Genomic DNA, 18,461 nt, shown 5'->3' with positions numbered 1-18,461 from the left:
ACTGAGACAAACTCATGCTAAATGAGTGTTTTTTTTTTTTAATAATTTTTTTAGTTGTTGTTATTGAACAATGAGAAAATAAACAATAAGGTTAAAAAATGGGTCAAAGATCTTAACACGCACTTCACCAAAGAAAACATTTAGAAAGCAAATTAGCATATGATAAGTTTCTCCATATCATATGTTCTCAGGGAAATTCAAATTAAAACAATGATACACCACTGGGTACCTATTTCAACAGCCAAATCAGAAACTGTGACAACACTAAATGCTGGTAAGGATGCAGAGCAACAAGAACTTTCATATATCAATGCAAAGATGAGAATGCAAAGGTGAGAATGCAAAGGTGGGAATGCAAAAATGGTACAACGACTTCAGAATATAGTTTGACTAAACTTACTCTTAGCATAAGATCCCAAACTTGAAAGCAATCAGAATGTTGCTGAGGAGGTAAATGGATAAACTGTGGTACCTGCAGAAAACGTAGGAAGTTATGCAGGTACAGAGAATAGACATGCGAATACAGCGGGGGTGGGGCAGGGGAGTGAGATGAATTGGGAGACTGGCATATATACACTGCTGTGTGTAAAATAGACAGCTAGCAGGAACCTGAGCATAACACAGGGGACTCAGCTCTGGGCTCTGTGGTGACCAAGATGGAGGGGGTGGGGGAGGAGGGAGGTCCAAGAAGGAGGGGATAAAATGTATACATACAGCTGATTCACTTTATTATACAGCAGAAACTAACAGTATTGTAAAGTACCTATACTCCAATTAAAAAAATAAAGTACAACTCCAAAACAAACAAACAAACAAACAGGAAAAGAGCTGTCAAATCATGAAAATATGTAGAATATTTAAATGCACATTATTATGTGAAAGAAGTCAATCTGGAAAGGCTACATGCTATATGATTCCAAATATATAATATTCTGGATAAGGCAAAGCTATGGAGACAGTAAAAAGCTCAGTGGTTTCCAGAGAATGGGTTTGGGGAGAGGGATGAATAGGCAGAGTACAGGGGAATTTTCAAACAGTGAAAATACTTTGTATGATACAATAATAATGGATACATGTCATTATACCTTTATCTAAAGCACAGAATGTTCAACAACAAGAGTGATCACTGAGGTACTGTCATGCTGACCACCATACACAAGATGAGGGTGTAGGAGGTGAGAAGTGGACAGTATCCATGCTTAAACCTGAATCCAGTGCCTTTAGGCCATAAATGTAGGTGACAGTTATACCTGAACAGGTCAGGTTTATGTTATCCTGGTGCATACAGCATCTTAGGAAGAAGGGCAGGGAGAGGATGAGAATCAGGTTCCTGGCCCCAGAGTCTACCTATTGGACTCTGGAAATAATAAACAAAGAGGTACATCTCAGTGAAAGAGAAATGATATCCAGTAGATAAGGTTATGGTAAGAACCGAAGACTCCCAGAAAGAGAAACAATACATGAACAATTGCTGAGTGAAGTGGGCATCTATAACAACATAACAGAGATCAAACCATAATAGCCAGGGCACTAAGAAGGGTAGAAAAGGCCAAACCAAATTCCAGGAATGCCAACAGAGTCAATAATTTATACATGGGTTCACAAAAGTGATAGGCATACTTAAAAATGTATAACATCATTGAGTTGCTTAGGGAGAAGAAAAGATGGGGATGACAAGTTGCTGGTGTTATTCAGTTACTAAGTCAAATCTGACTCTGACACTCTGACATGGACTGCAGCATACTGGGTTCCTCTGTCCTTCACTATCTCCTGGAGTTTGCTCAAGTTCGTGTCCAGGCATATAATTTCTCTGGAATGACCATTAAAATAGAGGCTATGGGTTATGTGTTGCCAGTCTTGGAAGACTCCATGGTTTTGGCTCTGGAGAGATATCTTAGATCCATTAGCTCATTTACATAAGCAATATTCTGTCATTACTGTCATGAACATTATTAGATACTCCTTCAAAACACATTTTCTGCCCAATTCTGACCACCCTAATTACTCTGCTGTTTGTTTTTCTCATCATTTCTTGGTGTGTGTTACTACGTGATTATTATCTCCTTTGTAGTCCTAGAATTTGGACTCAGGCTATTCGGGCTGTTGTAACGGACTGGGTTTAAAAAACAAACATTTATTTTTCAAAATTCAGGAGGCTGAGAAGTCCAATACCAAGGTGTGGGCTGACTAGGTTCTTGCTAAGGGTTCTTGTTCTGGGTGTGCAGACAGCTTTCTTCTCTGTGTCCTCACATGGTGAAGAGAGATCGTCTCTCTTATGTCTCTTCTTGTAAGCACACTAATCTTATTCATGAGAGCTCCACTCTCATGAGCAAACTTCCTTCCAAAGACCCCATCTCAAAATACCATCACATTGGAGATTAGCCTTCAAAATATGAATTTTGAGGGTAGAGGGGTGGTATCACAAAAGGGGCCTCCAAGGTAGTACTAGTGGTAAAGAACCTGCTTGCCAATGCAGGAGACATAAGAGTCACGGGTTCAATTCCTGAGTTGGGAAGATCATCTGAAGGAGGGCATGGCAATCTATTCCAGTATTCTTGTCTAGAGAATCCCATGGACAGAGGAGCCTGGAGGGCTACAGTCCATGGGTTGCAAAGAGCATGACTTAGCATGCACACATGGGAGCACAATATTAAGTTCACAGCACAGACTTTTTTTGAATTATTTTCTTTTAATTGGAGGATAATTTTTTTACAATATTGTGTTGGTTTCTGCCATACATCAACATGAATTTTTTTCTGTTTTCTGGCAGTTGGTTGTCTTACATCTTTCCCAATATTATAGGAAAGAGATAAAAATCGAACTGAAGCATACAAAATGAAGCAAAACAATCTCTTTAAGAAATAGTCTTATCTAGAAAGCTGTTTTGATTAATTCACTCATTGGTTCCTTCATGTGTTGATTTATTCAATCCATATATATTAAACCTTTTTTTTTTGCAGTTCTGTGTGTGTATTGTGTGTATGTGTGTGTATGTTGTTTGTTAAGGCTAGACATCGACATGAGAAAAACATCTTGCAAAAAATATAAAATATGCATGTGTTTCTCTCACTTTTCACCCCTGTAATAATAGGATAACTAAAGAAAGAAATGAAATCCCTTGACTAGTTATTCAGATGATGAATGACTACCCTAAACCTTAACTACCTTCTAAAAGGCTCAGCTATGATTATTGTTTTGCCAGTGTTCTAACTGGAGAACTTACCTCAAGCTCCTAGAGTGTCTTCTTTCTCTTAACTTTGTGGGCATGTGCTTAGGAATAAGCCTCATGAAAATGTATTAACTGAGGCATAGGTATGGGTATCTGCAAGTCTGTTGCAAGTGAATAAATGTGATATTATGATAAAGCAACATAAATTAACCAAAATGCAAATTTAAATATATAAACCTCTGATCAAATTCCACTGACTAGAGGAATAAAAGATGAAATTTGTGTTCTCTTTTGGATTTTTTTCCAAGTAATAATAGGCAATATTTGTTGAGACTTGATAACACTTCAGGCACTGTGTTACAGAGTTACATGAATGATCTCATTTAATCTTCACAGTATTCCTATAAGGAAGGTAATATAATTATTTACATTTTCATTCTGCAATTGAGGAAACTAAAGAACAGAGCAATTGAGTAATTTTCCCAAGGTCACACATGCAGTATATTGCATAATTTATTTCCTTTTTATTGATAATTGGGAGTTGTCACTTTTCCCTAGTAGTAGTAGTGTTAGCCACTCAGTCATGTCCAACTCTTTGCCACTCTATGGACTGTAGCCTGCCAGGATCCTCAGTCCATGGGATTCTCCAGGCAAGAATACTAGAGTGGATTGTCATTCCCTTCTCCAGGGGATCTTCCTGACTCAGGTATCAAACTCAGGTCTCCTGCACTGCAGGCAGATCCTTTACTGTCTGAGCAATAGGGACAGCTGAAATAGAAAATATCTATGGGTTTTATGCCCCAAACTTCTCTTTCTCTAAACTAATCCTGCTGAAAACCCCTGAGTGATTTTATTAACTCAAACTTCTTAACAATGCATTGGCGGATTTGCTTGGTTTTGATGCTGTAAACAGTGGGGTTCATGAGTGGTGGGACCAGCAGATACACATATGACATGAGGAGGTATAGTGTGGGGCAGATGTTCCCCGAAGCGGTGCACAAGAGACAAGCCAATCATGGGGATGTAGAAGAGGAGCACAGCACAGATATGGGAAACACAGGTGTTAAGGGCCCGAAGTCGCTCGTGGTGGGAGGCAATGCTTAACACAGTGCGGAGGATAAGGGCATAAGAGAGGAAGATGAGCAGTGAGTCCACACCAACAGTGCAGGCCATGACAAAGAGCCCATAGATGTGATTGACGATAATGCTAGAGCAGGCCAGCTTCATGATCTCTAGGTGTAGACAGTAGGCGTGGGCCAGCACGTGGGAGTGGCAGTACTGGAAGTGCTTAAGGAGGAATGGCAGGGGAAGGATGAGCAGCGCGCTTCTGAACACTGAGCTCAGCCCCATCCTGATGATACGTGCAGGTGTCAAGACTGTGGAATAACGCAGTGGGTTGCAGATGGCCACATAGCGGTCAATGGACATGGATAACAGGACTGAAGACTCCACTAGGGACAAAGTATGGATGAAGAAGAGCTGAGTGAAGCAGGCAGGGATACCAATTTCTCTGGCATCAAACCAGAAGATGCCCATCACAGTGGGCAGTATAGAAAGGCAAAGGCCCAGGTCTGTGAGGGCAAGCATGGCCAAGAAATAGTACATGGGTTCATGGAGGGTGACATCAGTACGGATGACATGGATGATGCTAAGGTTGCCTATGATAACTGTCAGATAGATGAAGCAGAAGGGAATAGAGATCCAGCCGTGGAGATCTTCCAGACCTTGGAAGCCCGTCAGGAAGAAAGTGGCTTTCTGGAGGCTGCTATTATATAGGATTCTCATGACTTTATAACCTTGAATTCACCAACCTGCAATATAGAACGGGATTTCTGGAGAATGACAGGGCTGAATACTCACTTACCTGTCTTGGGGTCAGTGATCCAGGAAGGATCTGCAGATGAATTGGCAAAGAATTGGGGCACCTGATCTACTAGCCTTTTCTGGAAGGTCTAGGAAGGTGATTGTCATAGGTGATTTCTATAGCTCATGGATGCCGTGTGATTTAGGCTTCTGGTGATATGTCTGTCTATATTGGACTCTCAGTAGTTTAATGATGTCACCTCAGATGGCACCTTTTCCATATGTTCCTCCCTGAAAAAAATAAATCTCCAATTCAATCAGCAAAATATTTAAAGCTGCACCATCTATATGTGGAACTAGTACTATACACACCATTCTGCATAATTGTCTTCTAGAATCAGCTGCATGTCAAGAGCCTTCAAACGTATTTGTAACCTGGCTGGGGATTGTCTTTCATTCCACAATACCTGGCCTGCAGGGGAATGCAGGGGAAGCATTGAGTAAATATTTGTTGGACTACTTAAGCTTGTAATTTGTGACCAGAGTGATCCCTTTCCTGAATTTACATAAAAGCCTTTGATGGCTGAGGAGGCAAATGTTGATGTGCAAATTTGAAGTCTGGAACTGAGAAATGTCTAAAAAGGCAGTCTTCAAAAAAAAAAAAAAAAAAAAAAACTTGTAGGACAGGGTGCTTCAGGGTTTAGTTCTGAGAGATATTAGGAGAGATATGTGTTTCTGTCATCACGGTGGTTAAGCTAATGGCACCCCACTCCAGTACTCTTGCCTGGAAAATCCCATGGACGGAGGAGCCTGGTAGGCTGCAGTCCATGGGGTCGCTAGAGTCAGACAAGACTGAGCGACTTCACTTTCACTTTTCACTTTCATGCATTGGAGAAGGAAATGGAAACCCACTCCAGTGTTCTTGCCTGGAGAATCCCAGGGACGGGGAAGCCTGGTGGGCTGCCATCTATGGGGTCGCACAGAGTCGGACACGACTGAAGCGACTTAGCAGCAGCAGCAGCAGATGTAGAAATGGAGATACGGAGGTGGGAAACATCAGCTCTAAAACAGTGATAACAAAGAAAAACCTGAAATAGTCAGGAAAAGCCTCTAATCTCTAGCCTAAGGAAAGTATATCTTAAGGCTCTCAGAGTGAGCTGTGCCTCTGGGGTTTGGATAATATGGCACAGAGGTATAGGTCTGTCCTATAATACCTGAAACCAGGCTCTCCTTTACCTCTGCCTTCTGAACTTTTATACAGTTATGTTTATTGTAAGCCAACTCTAATGGGTTCTATGTATATTAATGTAGTGTGACTAGTATATTATTTATCACATGCATAAAAAGCTTAAAATAGCTAATGTTTAATATGTTATCTTTCTGTCACCTTCCTAAGTGCTTAGTGTTTATTATGCCATTCAACTCTCACAATGATCACATTATCAATAGGTAGATTCTATTCTAAGCATCATATTACAGGTGAGAAAACCATGGCCCAGAAAGATGAAGTGACCTGGGTAAATTTACGGAGCAAGTAAGGGTTGAGTATGGAATTCAAACTCTGATAGGGTACTCCAGAGTCTACATTATTGTCTTACATCGTATTTCCTACTACTGTAGTGGGACTACTACTAGTACTGTAGGGGGACTACTACTAGTAGTCCTACTACTACATAGCACTTTAGGTCTTACAAAAGTCAGATAATTTAAAAAAAATCAAAAAACAAAACAAAACTATACCAAGATATATGTATCGATGACCATTTCAACTATGTACATGACAGATGAGAGGAAATGTGTTCTGGGGACTAAGTTCAGTTGGGACATACTGAATGTTAACTTAAAAAGAAATTTTGGGGGATATTTCCTAGAGGGTATTATAGGTAGTGATCTTTGGGTTGAGTGGAGGCTTAAGTTATAAGACATCTTCCAAGAATATGCAGCAATTGCTAGGAGATGCAGTGTGGAAGAAAAGACAAGGCTCTGTTCATAATACTGGAAACTATTTTACATGAGAGTAGAACATAAAATCAGAACTAGAAAAGAGACAGAGATTGGAGAAAAGAAATAGGATAAAAATAGTAGTGTATAATGTTACTGAAGTCAAATCATTACTGTTGACTAAGAAAAGAGATGGTGTAAGATGTGGGTTCTTTAAAAGGCATTGCACGTATGATGGTGAGTTCATTATTGATTTTTCAGAGAATATTTCCATAGATTGGAGAAAGACTATACAGGCTTACACTATCAGTGAATGGGGAGGAATATGTAATAAGTATATGTTACTTGTAATTTTCCTCCAGGAAAAAAAAATCTACATGATAGGTGAAGGTGGGATATTTTAAGGAAGAGAGATGGAAAGTTGAGGGTACTCTTTCAAAAAAGCTTCTTTTATTAATCAATAAAATGAAGAAGCATTGAATGGCTAAGAATAAAGAAAGACAACATGTCTTTCTTGGCCAAGATTTTTGAATGGCCAAGATTTTGCCATTCAAACTACAAATCAAAACAAGTAGTAAAACAGATGCTAATGTAATAATTAATATAATACTGAAATTAATGTTGCTTTATGATCCCAAAGGAGAAACAAACAAACAAAAAAAGATATAAAGAGGCACTTCTAGCAAACAAGAGAAATGCAGGAGAAAAGTAGAGACTTGGAGAGAAGATGGGCTGTGAAGGAAGAAGGGAATATCATAAGATTTGAATAACATGCTGTTGGTGGCACAGACAACAATGCAGTCTGACTCCAACACTGAGAACAGTGATGGAAGAAAAAAAAGTTTCAACAAAACCTTAAAAATGAATGATAATAAAGAAGGGAAATTTTTCCATATGTTAAGTGGAGACACAAATAAGAGTTTAAACATATATATGACTTTTCAGCCAGCAGACTCAGTCAAGCTGGTTTCCATCCATTCCACATTGAGAGATTTCAGAGAGTTTGAGAAATAGAAGAGGTAGAAACCATCTATTTCATCCTGTATCTCCAGACAGAGAAGTTTCATTCTGCCTGCTTAATGAAAAGTTGCATCCATAGTGTCCCACACCAATTATTATCTCCACTTCCTCCAGATTAATGGATCAGAGAAGTGTCAGCTGCCACTAGACAACATCATACACCCTTGAACCACCCTTCAGCTCTAATTTATTGGTGTAAAGGGATGTCATCCTAGAATCTGCAGCAGAAATAGAGAAGAGAGGGGCTAAACAGATTTCAATAACATCTGACTCCCTCTGTCTCTTATTCTTCATATAATTGCACACAATGGTATTTACAATGATCAACATCTGTGTTGGTGACAGTCTGCAAATTACTCCAAAGGACAATTATGACCTCATATTAGTGTAAAGTGTTACACTAAATATTGGTGTTACAGAGCATGATCAAATTCATTTTAATATTTAATTATCAATACAGTTTTAAGGTAAGCAAAGTAGAGATCACAATTTTAATTTCAAAGGTAGAGGAACTATTAATAATATTCCTAATGAGGAGGAAAGAGATGAAAGGCAGCAAGGAGTAAAATGGACGATGAAGATGACTTTTACAGGGTCATGCTGCTGCTGCTAAGTCGCTTCAGTCGTGTCCGACTCTGTGCGACCCCAGAGACGGCAGCCCACCAGGCTCCCCCGTCCCTGGGATTCTCCAGGCAAGAACACTGGAGTGGGTTGCCATTTCCTTCTCCAATGCATGAAAGTGAAAAGTGAAAGTGAGGTCGCTCATTCTTGTCTGACTCTTTTCGACCCCATGGACTGCAGCCTACCAGGCTCCTCCGTCCATGGGATTTTCCAGGCAAGAGTGCTAGAGTGGGGTGCCATTGCCTTCTCCGTTTACAGGGTCATAGACAATGACAAAGTGAGGACTGACTATTCCCAGGCCATCTGCTTCTCAAAATTTCTTTGACTAATTTGATATGGGGATTCAGAAATAACCAAGATTGAGAGTTCAGTGTCTGATTCTATGTGCCCCAGTAATCTTTTTTTTTTTTTTTTTGCATTACATACCTGAGCAGCAACAGCTGGAGAGAAAAGTGAGTTGGGTGCATTACTTCCAGCCAGAACTCAGGAAAAATGGTACCCAACTACAAGAAGATTTCCTGCTTGAAACTCAGGGTTCTTTTGAAGAGCCCAGCAGCTTCTCCCTTGGGGCCTCAGCTGAGGTTGAAAATTCCCTGAAGAATTCTCAAAGCACTTGGCTAAAGTAGGAGGCTGTGAGAAGCTGAGAAACCCCAATCTTGCATGTAGGCAAGGGATATATTCAAAAGGATGTTTGTACTAACAGATTTCATTTTCTGAAATTGTGTAAGAAAGCACCAGCTCAGATTGAAGAGCAGTATTACACAAGATAACATTTTGATTCAGATTCAGATAAAACATACAGTTGATCCTAACCTTATCTCTGATACCTTATATCCAGCAACCTAGGATATATGACTTAATGTCTACAGATATTACCTCCTTATATCTAAAAAAAGGAACCTCTTCTCTCTCTCTCTTTTTTTTTTTTAACACACAGACCCTGATACTATTAGGCATTCTCACATGTTTTAGAGTCAACTGCTAGTGTAATTTGGTTTGCATTTACGGAAAAGGATTAATCCTTATCAGCCTTCAGTATAACATTATTTTTTAAATTTTATATTGAAGTACAGTTGATTTAACAATGTTGTGTTAGTTTCAGGTGTATAGCAAAGTGATTTAGTTATGCATATATATGTATCTGGGCTTCCCTGGTGACTCAGATGGTAAGGAATCCACCTGCAATGCAGGAGACTAGGTTCAATTCCTGGGTTGGGAAAATCCCCTGGAGAAGGGCATGGCAACCCACTCCAGTGTTCTTGCCTGGTGAATCCCATGGACAGAGGAACCTGGCAGGCTACAGTCCATGGGGGTCACAAAGAGTCAGACACGACTGCGACTAAGACACACACACATACATGTATCTAGTCTTTTTCGAACTCTTTTCCCATTTAGGTTGTTGTATATTAAATAACAGCTTTCAGTCTTTTTTTTTTTTTTTTCTTCAGTTTTTTTTAAAGATCTGCCCACATCCACTTCTTTTTAAAAAATATCTACTTATTTAGTTTTAGCTGTTCTGGGTCTTTGTTGCTTCACGGGCTTTTCACTAGCTGCAGCAAGCGGAGGCTACGTTCTAGTTGTGGTGGGCGGGGCTTCTAATTGCAGGGGCTTCTTTTTTGTGGAGCATGAGCTCTAGGCACTCATGCTTGAGTATTTGCAGCCTGTAGTCTCCGTAGCTGTGGCTCCGGGGCTGTGAAGCACAGGCTCAGCAGTTGCGGCCCACAGGCTTAGTGGCTCCAGGGCACGTGGGATCTTCCCAGATCAGGGATTGAGTCTGTGTCCCTTACATTGGCCGGTGGATTCTTTACCACTGAGCCACCAGGGAAGTCCCCAGTCTTCACTCTTAAACTATAGATTTCTTAATTATGATTGACCAGCTTCTTTTAGAATGATTTAAACAATTGGAGGAAAGACCTCAACAGGATGGCTTACAGAATGGATTCTCAGTAAGAATCATTATTAAAACAACTGGTAGAGTGATTCTAGTTTGCCCAAAATGGGCCTAATGTATAGTTATCTTTGTTTCTCAACCAATTTGGATTTGCATTTCCCTGATAATTAGTGATGTTGAACATTTTTTCCTGTACCCTCTGGCCATTTGCATATTTTCTTGGAGAAATATTTATTTAGTTCCTCTGCTCATTTTTTAATCAGGTTGATTGTTTTATTATTATTATTGAGTTGTGTGTTCCTTATATATTTTGGAGATTATCACTTATTAGATATATGTTTTGCAAATATATTCTCCCACTATGTAGGCTGCCTTTTCATTTTGTTGATTATTTTGCTGTACAAAATTGTTTTAACCTGTCCTTCCACCTCTTGATTTTTCTTTTTTTTTTTTTTTTTTGCCAGTTGGGAAGATCTTCAGGTGATACTTTCCCACTGGCTCATGGACAGACTTCCTAATGGAGTTCCCTACATAGTCATCAGGGACCACAGCCCTTTAATAACCTCTGAGAATTTTATCTGTCCTTCTCCTGATATCTTTCCTCTTTTCAGTCATGGAGCTTATGATTTGGTACTTTGGATGCTACATGAGAAATAAGTCACTTTTGTAGTTTCCTGTGCATCTGGGGAAGCTGGGTGTCAAGTCAACTATGCTCCCTTTCCCCTGCAGGGGAAATCAAGGGACTGAGAAGGTCTCACTTTGCTCTAAACTTAGCTGTCTTAGGAAGGGGTGATTCGTACAAAGTCTAACTGTTCTCATATACTCCAGGACATTGAAACTCATATATTTTTTGTTCCAATGGCATGCTGGAACTTTTCTGGAAATCTGGACTTCCACAAAGCTCTCTCATTCATGGGGTGTCTACCCCAATCAGTGTTTTCCAAGTGCTAAAGGACCAAGGCCCAGAGAGACTGGAACTAGTTCATAGCTCTCTTGGAGACCACACCATATAGCAAGGTCTGTCTGCCTGTTACGAATGCATGGCTGTGTGTGACCCTTCTAGATTCCTTGAAATGTGGTACTGGATTCCACAGAAGCACTTTGCTGTTCATGGATGGGTGGTTAATTTTTTTTTTTTTTTTGCTGGAGGGAGGACAAATAAGAGATGCCTTATTCCACCATGATTTTAAAGTCACTCTAAAAATCAATCAGTTATATAAGTTGATGCTAAAGTCACTCTAAAAATCAATCAGTTATATAAATTGTTTAAAAATATTATTCCAAGTCATGATTCAAAGATTTTGAACATGTTTTGGGTTCAGATTTTGTTCTATAAAACATGTGGTCCTATTGAAAATGCTATTTTGAATTCAATTAAGGAGCTCAACATTAGATATACATTTTTTAAAATTTAGATATAAGTTCATATTTGTCAGGACAATAGTGTAGTAAAAACAATGCTCTTGTGAAATTAGGAAACTTTGTTCACAATGTTCTTGGGATAGTTGTGGTGCAGACATAATTCATGACTACATCCAGGCAATTCTTTCAGCCTAGTTTCTTTTTACATATACATTTAGAATAGCTGAATTAAGAAAATTTTAAGACAAATCTGATATTCAATATAAAAAGAAAGGAAATCTTTAGCATTATAGTGAAAAAATAATCAGCATTCTCTTTTACTGGCTAATCACTTTCAATCAGATTTTAAAGCTAGGTGAGCCTCTGAAGGAGTGTTTGGTAAATCAGACTAATTTGGTGTTTAGTTCAGTTCAGTTGCTCAGTCGTGTCCGACTCTTTGTGATCCCATGGACTGCAGAACACCAGGCTTCCCTGTCCATCATCAACTCCCAGAGCCTACTTAAACTCATGCCCATTGCATCGGTGATGCCATCCAACCATCTCATCCTCTGTCATCCCCTTCTCCTCCTGCCTTCAACCTTTCCCAGCATCAGGGTCTTTTCAAATGAGTCAGTTCGCATCAGGTGGCCAAAGTACTAGAATTTCGGCTTCAACATCAGTCCTTCTAATGAATATTTAGGACTGATTTCCTTTAGGATGTACCGGTTTGATCTTGTAGTCCAAGCAGTTCTCAAGAGTCTTCTCCAACACCACAGTTCAAAAGCTTAAATTTGTCAACACTCAGCTTTCTTTATAGATCAGCTGTCACATCCATACATGACTACTGGAGAAACCATAGCTTTAACTAGACAGAACTTTGTTGACAAAATAATGTCTCTGCTTTTTAATATGCTGTCTAGGTTGGTCTTCCCAGAGAACTCATCCTTTAAACAATTTTTATATTTTTGTTCGAAGTAGGTTAGACATCTTTAACCAAAGCATTGAAAAATTAGAGTATCAAAATTTTATTTTTGGTTTCTTTTAGCCAGCATAAACCATTGTCTAATTCAAAGCTTGCAAACAGAGCTTGTACAAGGATAGACATTTATTTACTTTCAGAGAAAATTTCATGTTTGAAATCGTTTTTGTTTAAAATGGTTTGATTGGCAAACCAATATTCTAAAAATATTTGCTAATGAATATATTTTGATGTGTATTATGTATGAGATTTCATATGAAATATGTATATAAAATTATAAACAATACAAAATATGTATATATGACCTTCTACATACAATCCCATGTTTGTTTATTCTCAAAAGTGTCTGATTATTAACTCTAAATGTTTTAGTTATTAAACAAAATATGTTTCAAGAAATTTTAAAAAACTAACAGAAAATATGTGCAGACAAAATTAGAGGTAATTATCTGATAAAGTTCAAGGTGATTAATACTATTTAGAAAAATATGCACTAAAAAGGTAAATGCATACATATTACATAAATGCCAAAAAAAGAGACTATTGCAAATAGTTATTTGAGAAATGCAAATCATGTTCAATAGTGGTAATCCCATCAACATACATGTCATTCTATGATTGTATGAAAGAAAGGATTCACAACCATTGCTAAAGGTCTGAGTGAACTATTGGCAGTTAGTTCCTGAGTTGTTAAACATCCTTCAGTAAGCACAGCATTCCCATCTGGCATTTTCCTGACTCAAATGTAGGTAGTACAGTCTTTTCAGAAATAATGTTTATCTTCTAATACTAGTTGCCTGAAGGGCTAGAGTGATTTACGCATGTCTGACAGATAGAAGAGAAGAGGAAAAGAAGAGCTAAGAAAGAAAAAAAAAAGTTGCATGCATTTAAATATACATGCACACAGATTCTTAAATCAGAGAACATGTATACAGAGCTTTGGAGTTCAGGAATTAGATATATCAACTGCATTATCATGAACTAAAAAAGGAAGAAACACTCAGTCTTTCCTCTAGTATACTTTTATTAGCTAGGAAAGTGAAAGTATGGAAACTATATCTTTTTCTTTTAACATAGGCATTGATATAGGTAAGTTCTCTTATTTTATTGGCATGCATTTTAAAATTGAAGAAGTAGAGGCTTTCAGTCATCACTGAAGTCTTGAATTTTTAGATGTTCAATCTGAGAAAAAGAATGGAAGTAATTTTCTCAAGATCTCAGGGACACTGAGGGTACTAAGCATACTCAGTATTAAAGCCATTTACTCTATGAGTTCTAACCATAAAACACAAGACCATTCCTCTAGATCATGATTTCCCCTGGCTATACATTCAGTTTATTTATTTACCACTTATAAGTTTATTCCCTTTCTTATTGCATTGATAAACTTCTTTTTGAACAAAATTTCCCCATAACCTTTTTGCGGATTTGATGAGTCTTCACACAGGACACAATGGGATTCATCAGGAGAGGCACCAGTAGGAAAACATCAGCCATGAGAATGTGGGTCATAGGAGACACACCACTGGCAAATTGGTGGAGCTGCTGGATCCTCAGGAGATGAGAGCATGGCCGCACTCAGCACAGGCACACAGAAGATAAGCACAGCACAGATATGAGAGATGTGGGTGTTGAGGGCCTTAGGCTGCCCTCTGGGGGTTGCAATGGCCAGTACTATCTTTAAGATCATCATGTAGGAGAAAGTAATAAACAGCAAATCCAAAATACTAGAAAGGGTAGCACAGAGTCCATAGACAACATTGACTCTGTTGTCAGAGCAGGCCACCTTCATGACACCCTGGTGGAGACAGTAGGAGTGTAAGAGCAGGTTTTGATGACAATATGTCAGCCTTTGCAACAAAAAGGGCAGTGGAAGAATCAGCATAATATTCTTGGAAGTCAGCAAGACCCCTGTTTTGATGACTTGGGAGCTGGTTAAGATTGTGCTGTATCTAAGAGGGTGGTGCATAGCCACATACTGGTCAAATGCCATTACCAATAGCACAGAGGCTTCAGTGACTGTGAATAGATGGATAAAGAATTCCTGGGCAAAGCATGTAGCTGCATGAATTCCATGGACACCAAACAGGAACAGTCCCAAAGTGATGGGTGAGAAAGACAGGGACAACCCTAGGTCAGAGATGGATAGCATGGAAAGGAAATAGTGCGTGGGTTCATGGAGGCTTGGCTCTGTCTTAATAAAGAAAAGGATGGTGAAGTTACCCAGGAGAGAAAGAAAGTACACAGATGAGAAAGGGATGGATATCCAGAAGTGACTCTTCTCCAGTCCAGGGATCCCAATAAGGAAGAATCTGAGAACTTCAATGTTGGTGTCATTAAGAGGAGCCATGACATGTAAAAAAGATACTTAACCAGGTTCTTGCCTGAATGGAGATGGAAATTTCCTAAATAAAGAAGATATTCCTTTTTTTGTAAAATGTAGGTCATAGAACTAAGACAACTCAGAAACTTCTTAAGGTAAATAGTCTATTTAAACTGTCAGTTCAGGCTGTAAGAAAAGTCAAACAAACAAACAAAAAAACAAGAGGTATCTGACTTACTTCTTCATCCAGCTATTTGTTTCATTTTGTGAAAATCTCAGTCAATTTGGACTTTATATAACTAAAAATTCCAAACAACCCTTTGACCACATGAAGCTACTCATGGCTGAATTTCATAAAATCAGATCTCCAATTTTATGGTTCTCTTAACTTAGTTTTATAAAAACAAAATCTTGAAAGGAAAAGCAAACTTTACTATGGGTGAGGGGATTCATAAATTAACTCGTATCTATAATCAAATCTGTATATCTCTGATAGGGTATAGATTTGAATTAATGGCAGAACTGAAAATTCATAATTATATAGTTTTAAAGTTAAAAAGTTCCTTTAAAAAATATATAGTCATATTTTCCTGACTATACAGAACCACTTTAACCATCAGTTCAGTTCAGTACAGTCACTCAGTTGTGTCTGACTCTGCGACCCCATGGACTGCAGCATGCTAGGCTTCCCTATTCATCACCAACTCCCGGAATATAATCAAACTCATGTCCATTGAGTCAGTGATGCCATCCATCCATCTCATCCTCTGTCGGCCCCTTCTCCTCCTGCCCCTAACCCCTCCCAGAATCAGAGTCTTTTCCAATGAGTCAACTCTTCACATGAGGTGGCCAAAGTATTGGAGTTTCAGCTTTAGTATCAGTCCTTCCAATGAATATTCAGGATTGATGTCCTTTAGGATGTATTGGTTGGATCTCCTTGCAGTCCAAGGGACTCTCAAGGGTCTTCTCCAACACCACAGTTCAGAGGCATCAAGTCTTTGGCAGTCAGCTTTCTTTATAGCTCAACTCTCACATCCGTACATGACTACTGGAAAAAACAGCTTTGACATGATGGACCTTTGTTAGTACAGTAATGTCTCTGCTTTTTAATATGCTGTCTAGGTTGATCATAGCTTTTCTTCCAAGGAACAAGCGTCTTTTAATTTCATGGCTGCAGTCACCATCTGAAGTGATTTTGGAGCCCCCACAAAATAAAGTCTCTCACTTTCCATTATTTCTCCATCTATTTGTCATGAAGTAATGGGACCTGGTGCCATGATTTACTTTTCTGAATGTTAAGTTTAAGCCAACTTTTTCAATCTCTTTCACTTTCATCAAGAGGCTCTTTAGTTCTTTGCTTTCTGCCATAAGGGTGGTGTCATCTGCATATCTGAGGTTACTGATATTTCTCCCAGCAAAATTGATTCCAGCTTGTGCTTCATCCAGCCTGGCATTTTGCATGATGTACTTTGCATATAAGTTAAATAAGCAGGGTGAAAAAATTACAGTCTTGACATATTCATTTTCCTATTTGGAACCAGTCTGTTGTTCCATGTCCAGTTCTAACTGTTGCTTCTTGACTTGCATACAGATTTCTCAGGAGAGAGGTCAGATGGACTGGTATTCCTATTTCTTGAAGAATTTTCCACAGTTTATTGTGATCCACACAGTCAAAGGCTTTGAGTCAATAAAACAGAAGTAGAGATTTTTCCGGAACTCTCTTACTTTTTCGATGATCCAATGGATGTTGGCAATTTGATCTCTGGTTTCTCTGCCTTTTTTAAATCCATCTTGAACATCTGGAAGTTCACAGTTCATGTATTGTTGAGCCTGGTTTGGAGAATTGTGAGCATTACTTTGCTAGCATGTGAGATGAGTGCAATTGTGCAGTAATTTGAGCATTCTTTGGCATTGCTTTTTGAAAGGTTGTTGCTGAACCACAAAAATACAAGGATTCTTGGCCTCCGAAAGAGAAGAATTCAGTTGGGGGGCCAGAGATGAGGCTTGATTGCTCAGAGTTTTTGTGTATTAAAGTTTTACTAAAATATAAAAGAAATAGAGAAAGCTTCTGACAGGGACACCAGAAGGGGGCAGAAAGAATGCACCCTCGCTAGTGTTAGCAATGGAGATATATGCTTTTTAATGTTATTACAATGAATCAAAAGAATGTCTGGAGATTGTAAAGACCTTACTAGATTCACTCCCATAATTTACATTTTAAGATAACAGGCTTAGCCAGAAGGTTTTTTCCAGAAACTGTTTTCCACGGGATACATTCAGTCATTTCAGTTCAGTCGCTCACTTGTGTCCAACTCTTTGCTACCCCATGAATCGCAGCAGGCCAGGCCTCCCTGTCTATCACCAGCTCCCGGAGTTCACTCAAACTCAAAGGATTTGGCATATTCAATAAAGCAGAAATAGATGCTTTTCTGGCATTCTCTTGCTTTTTTGATCATCCAGCAGATGTTGGCAATTTGATCTCTAGTTCTTCTGCCTTTTCTAAAACCAGCTTGAACATCTGGAAGTTCACGGTTCACATATTGCTGAAGCCTGGCTTGGAGAATTTTGAGCATTACTTTACCAGTGTGTGAGATGAGTGCAATTGTGCAGTAGTTTGAGCACTCTTTGGCATTGCCTTTCTTTGGGATTGGAATGAAAGTGGAACTTTTCCAGTCCTGTGGCCACTGATGAGTCTTCTAAATTTGGTGGTATATTGTGTGCAGCACTTTCACAGCATCATCTTTCAGGATTTGAAATAGTTCCACTGGAATTCCATCACCTCCACTAGCTTTGTTCATAGTGATGCTTTCTAAGGCCCACTTGACTTCACATTCCAGGATTTTTGGCTCTAGGTGAGTGATCACACCATTGTGGTTGTCTGAGTCATGAAGATCTTTTTGGTATAGTTCTGTGTATTTTTGCCACCTCTTCTTAATATCTTCTGCTTCTGTTAGGTCCGTACCACAGGTCACCATCAATGAACATGTCCTAGCTTATTCCCAGTATTAGTATATTAACTACTGCCTAAAGCTTTTTGCTTCATATAGTTAAATACTCAGTTTTCCTTCCTTGAATCAAACTGATAAATTTTTCTAAAAATTTCTATTGCTTTTCTCTGTAGGTACAGAATATAGTCCCATTTACACAAAATAGGTTCTTTACGAAAGTGAAAATTGAAAGTGAAAGTTGCTCAGTCCTGTCTGACTGTCTGTGACCCCATGTACTATACAGTCCATGGAATTCTCCAGGCCAGAAGACTAGAGTAGGTAGCTGTTCTCTTCTCCAGGGGATCTTCCCAACCCAGGGGTCAAACCCAGGTCTCCTGCATTGCAGGCGGATTCTTTACCTGCTGAGCCACAAGGGAAGCCCAACT

General features: G+C 39.0%; 1 protein-coding gene and 1 pseudogene across 1 annotated transcript; both read right to left on the bottom strand.

Moving 5' to 3' along the window:
• Positions 1–3,990: 3,990 nt before the first annotated feature.
• On the bottom strand, positions 3,991–4,954 carry LOC147358122 (olfactory receptor 51G1-like). Its single transcript, XM_086340440.1, is given in 2 exon segments — positions 3,991–4,141; positions 4,143–4,954. Coding segments are annotated over 2 exon segments (963 nt in total).
• A 9,120-nt stretch (positions 4,955–14,074) lies between these two features.
• Positions 14,075–15,115, bottom strand: LOC147358121 (olfactory receptor 51A4-like; annotated as a pseudogene).
• Positions 15,116–18,461: the final 3,346 nt, after the last annotated feature.

This window comes from Bos grunniens, chromosome 15 (genome assembly GCF_055505025.1).
Source record: "Bos grunniens cultivar Pamir isolate PY7600 chromosome 15, Bosgru_T2T1.0, whole genome shotgun sequence".
In the NCBI taxonomy this organism is placed as follows: domain Eukaryota; kingdom Metazoa; phylum Chordata; class Mammalia; order Artiodactyla; family Bovidae; genus Bos; species Bos grunniens.
This window is presented reverse-complemented; position numbering and strand designations above follow the sequence as displayed.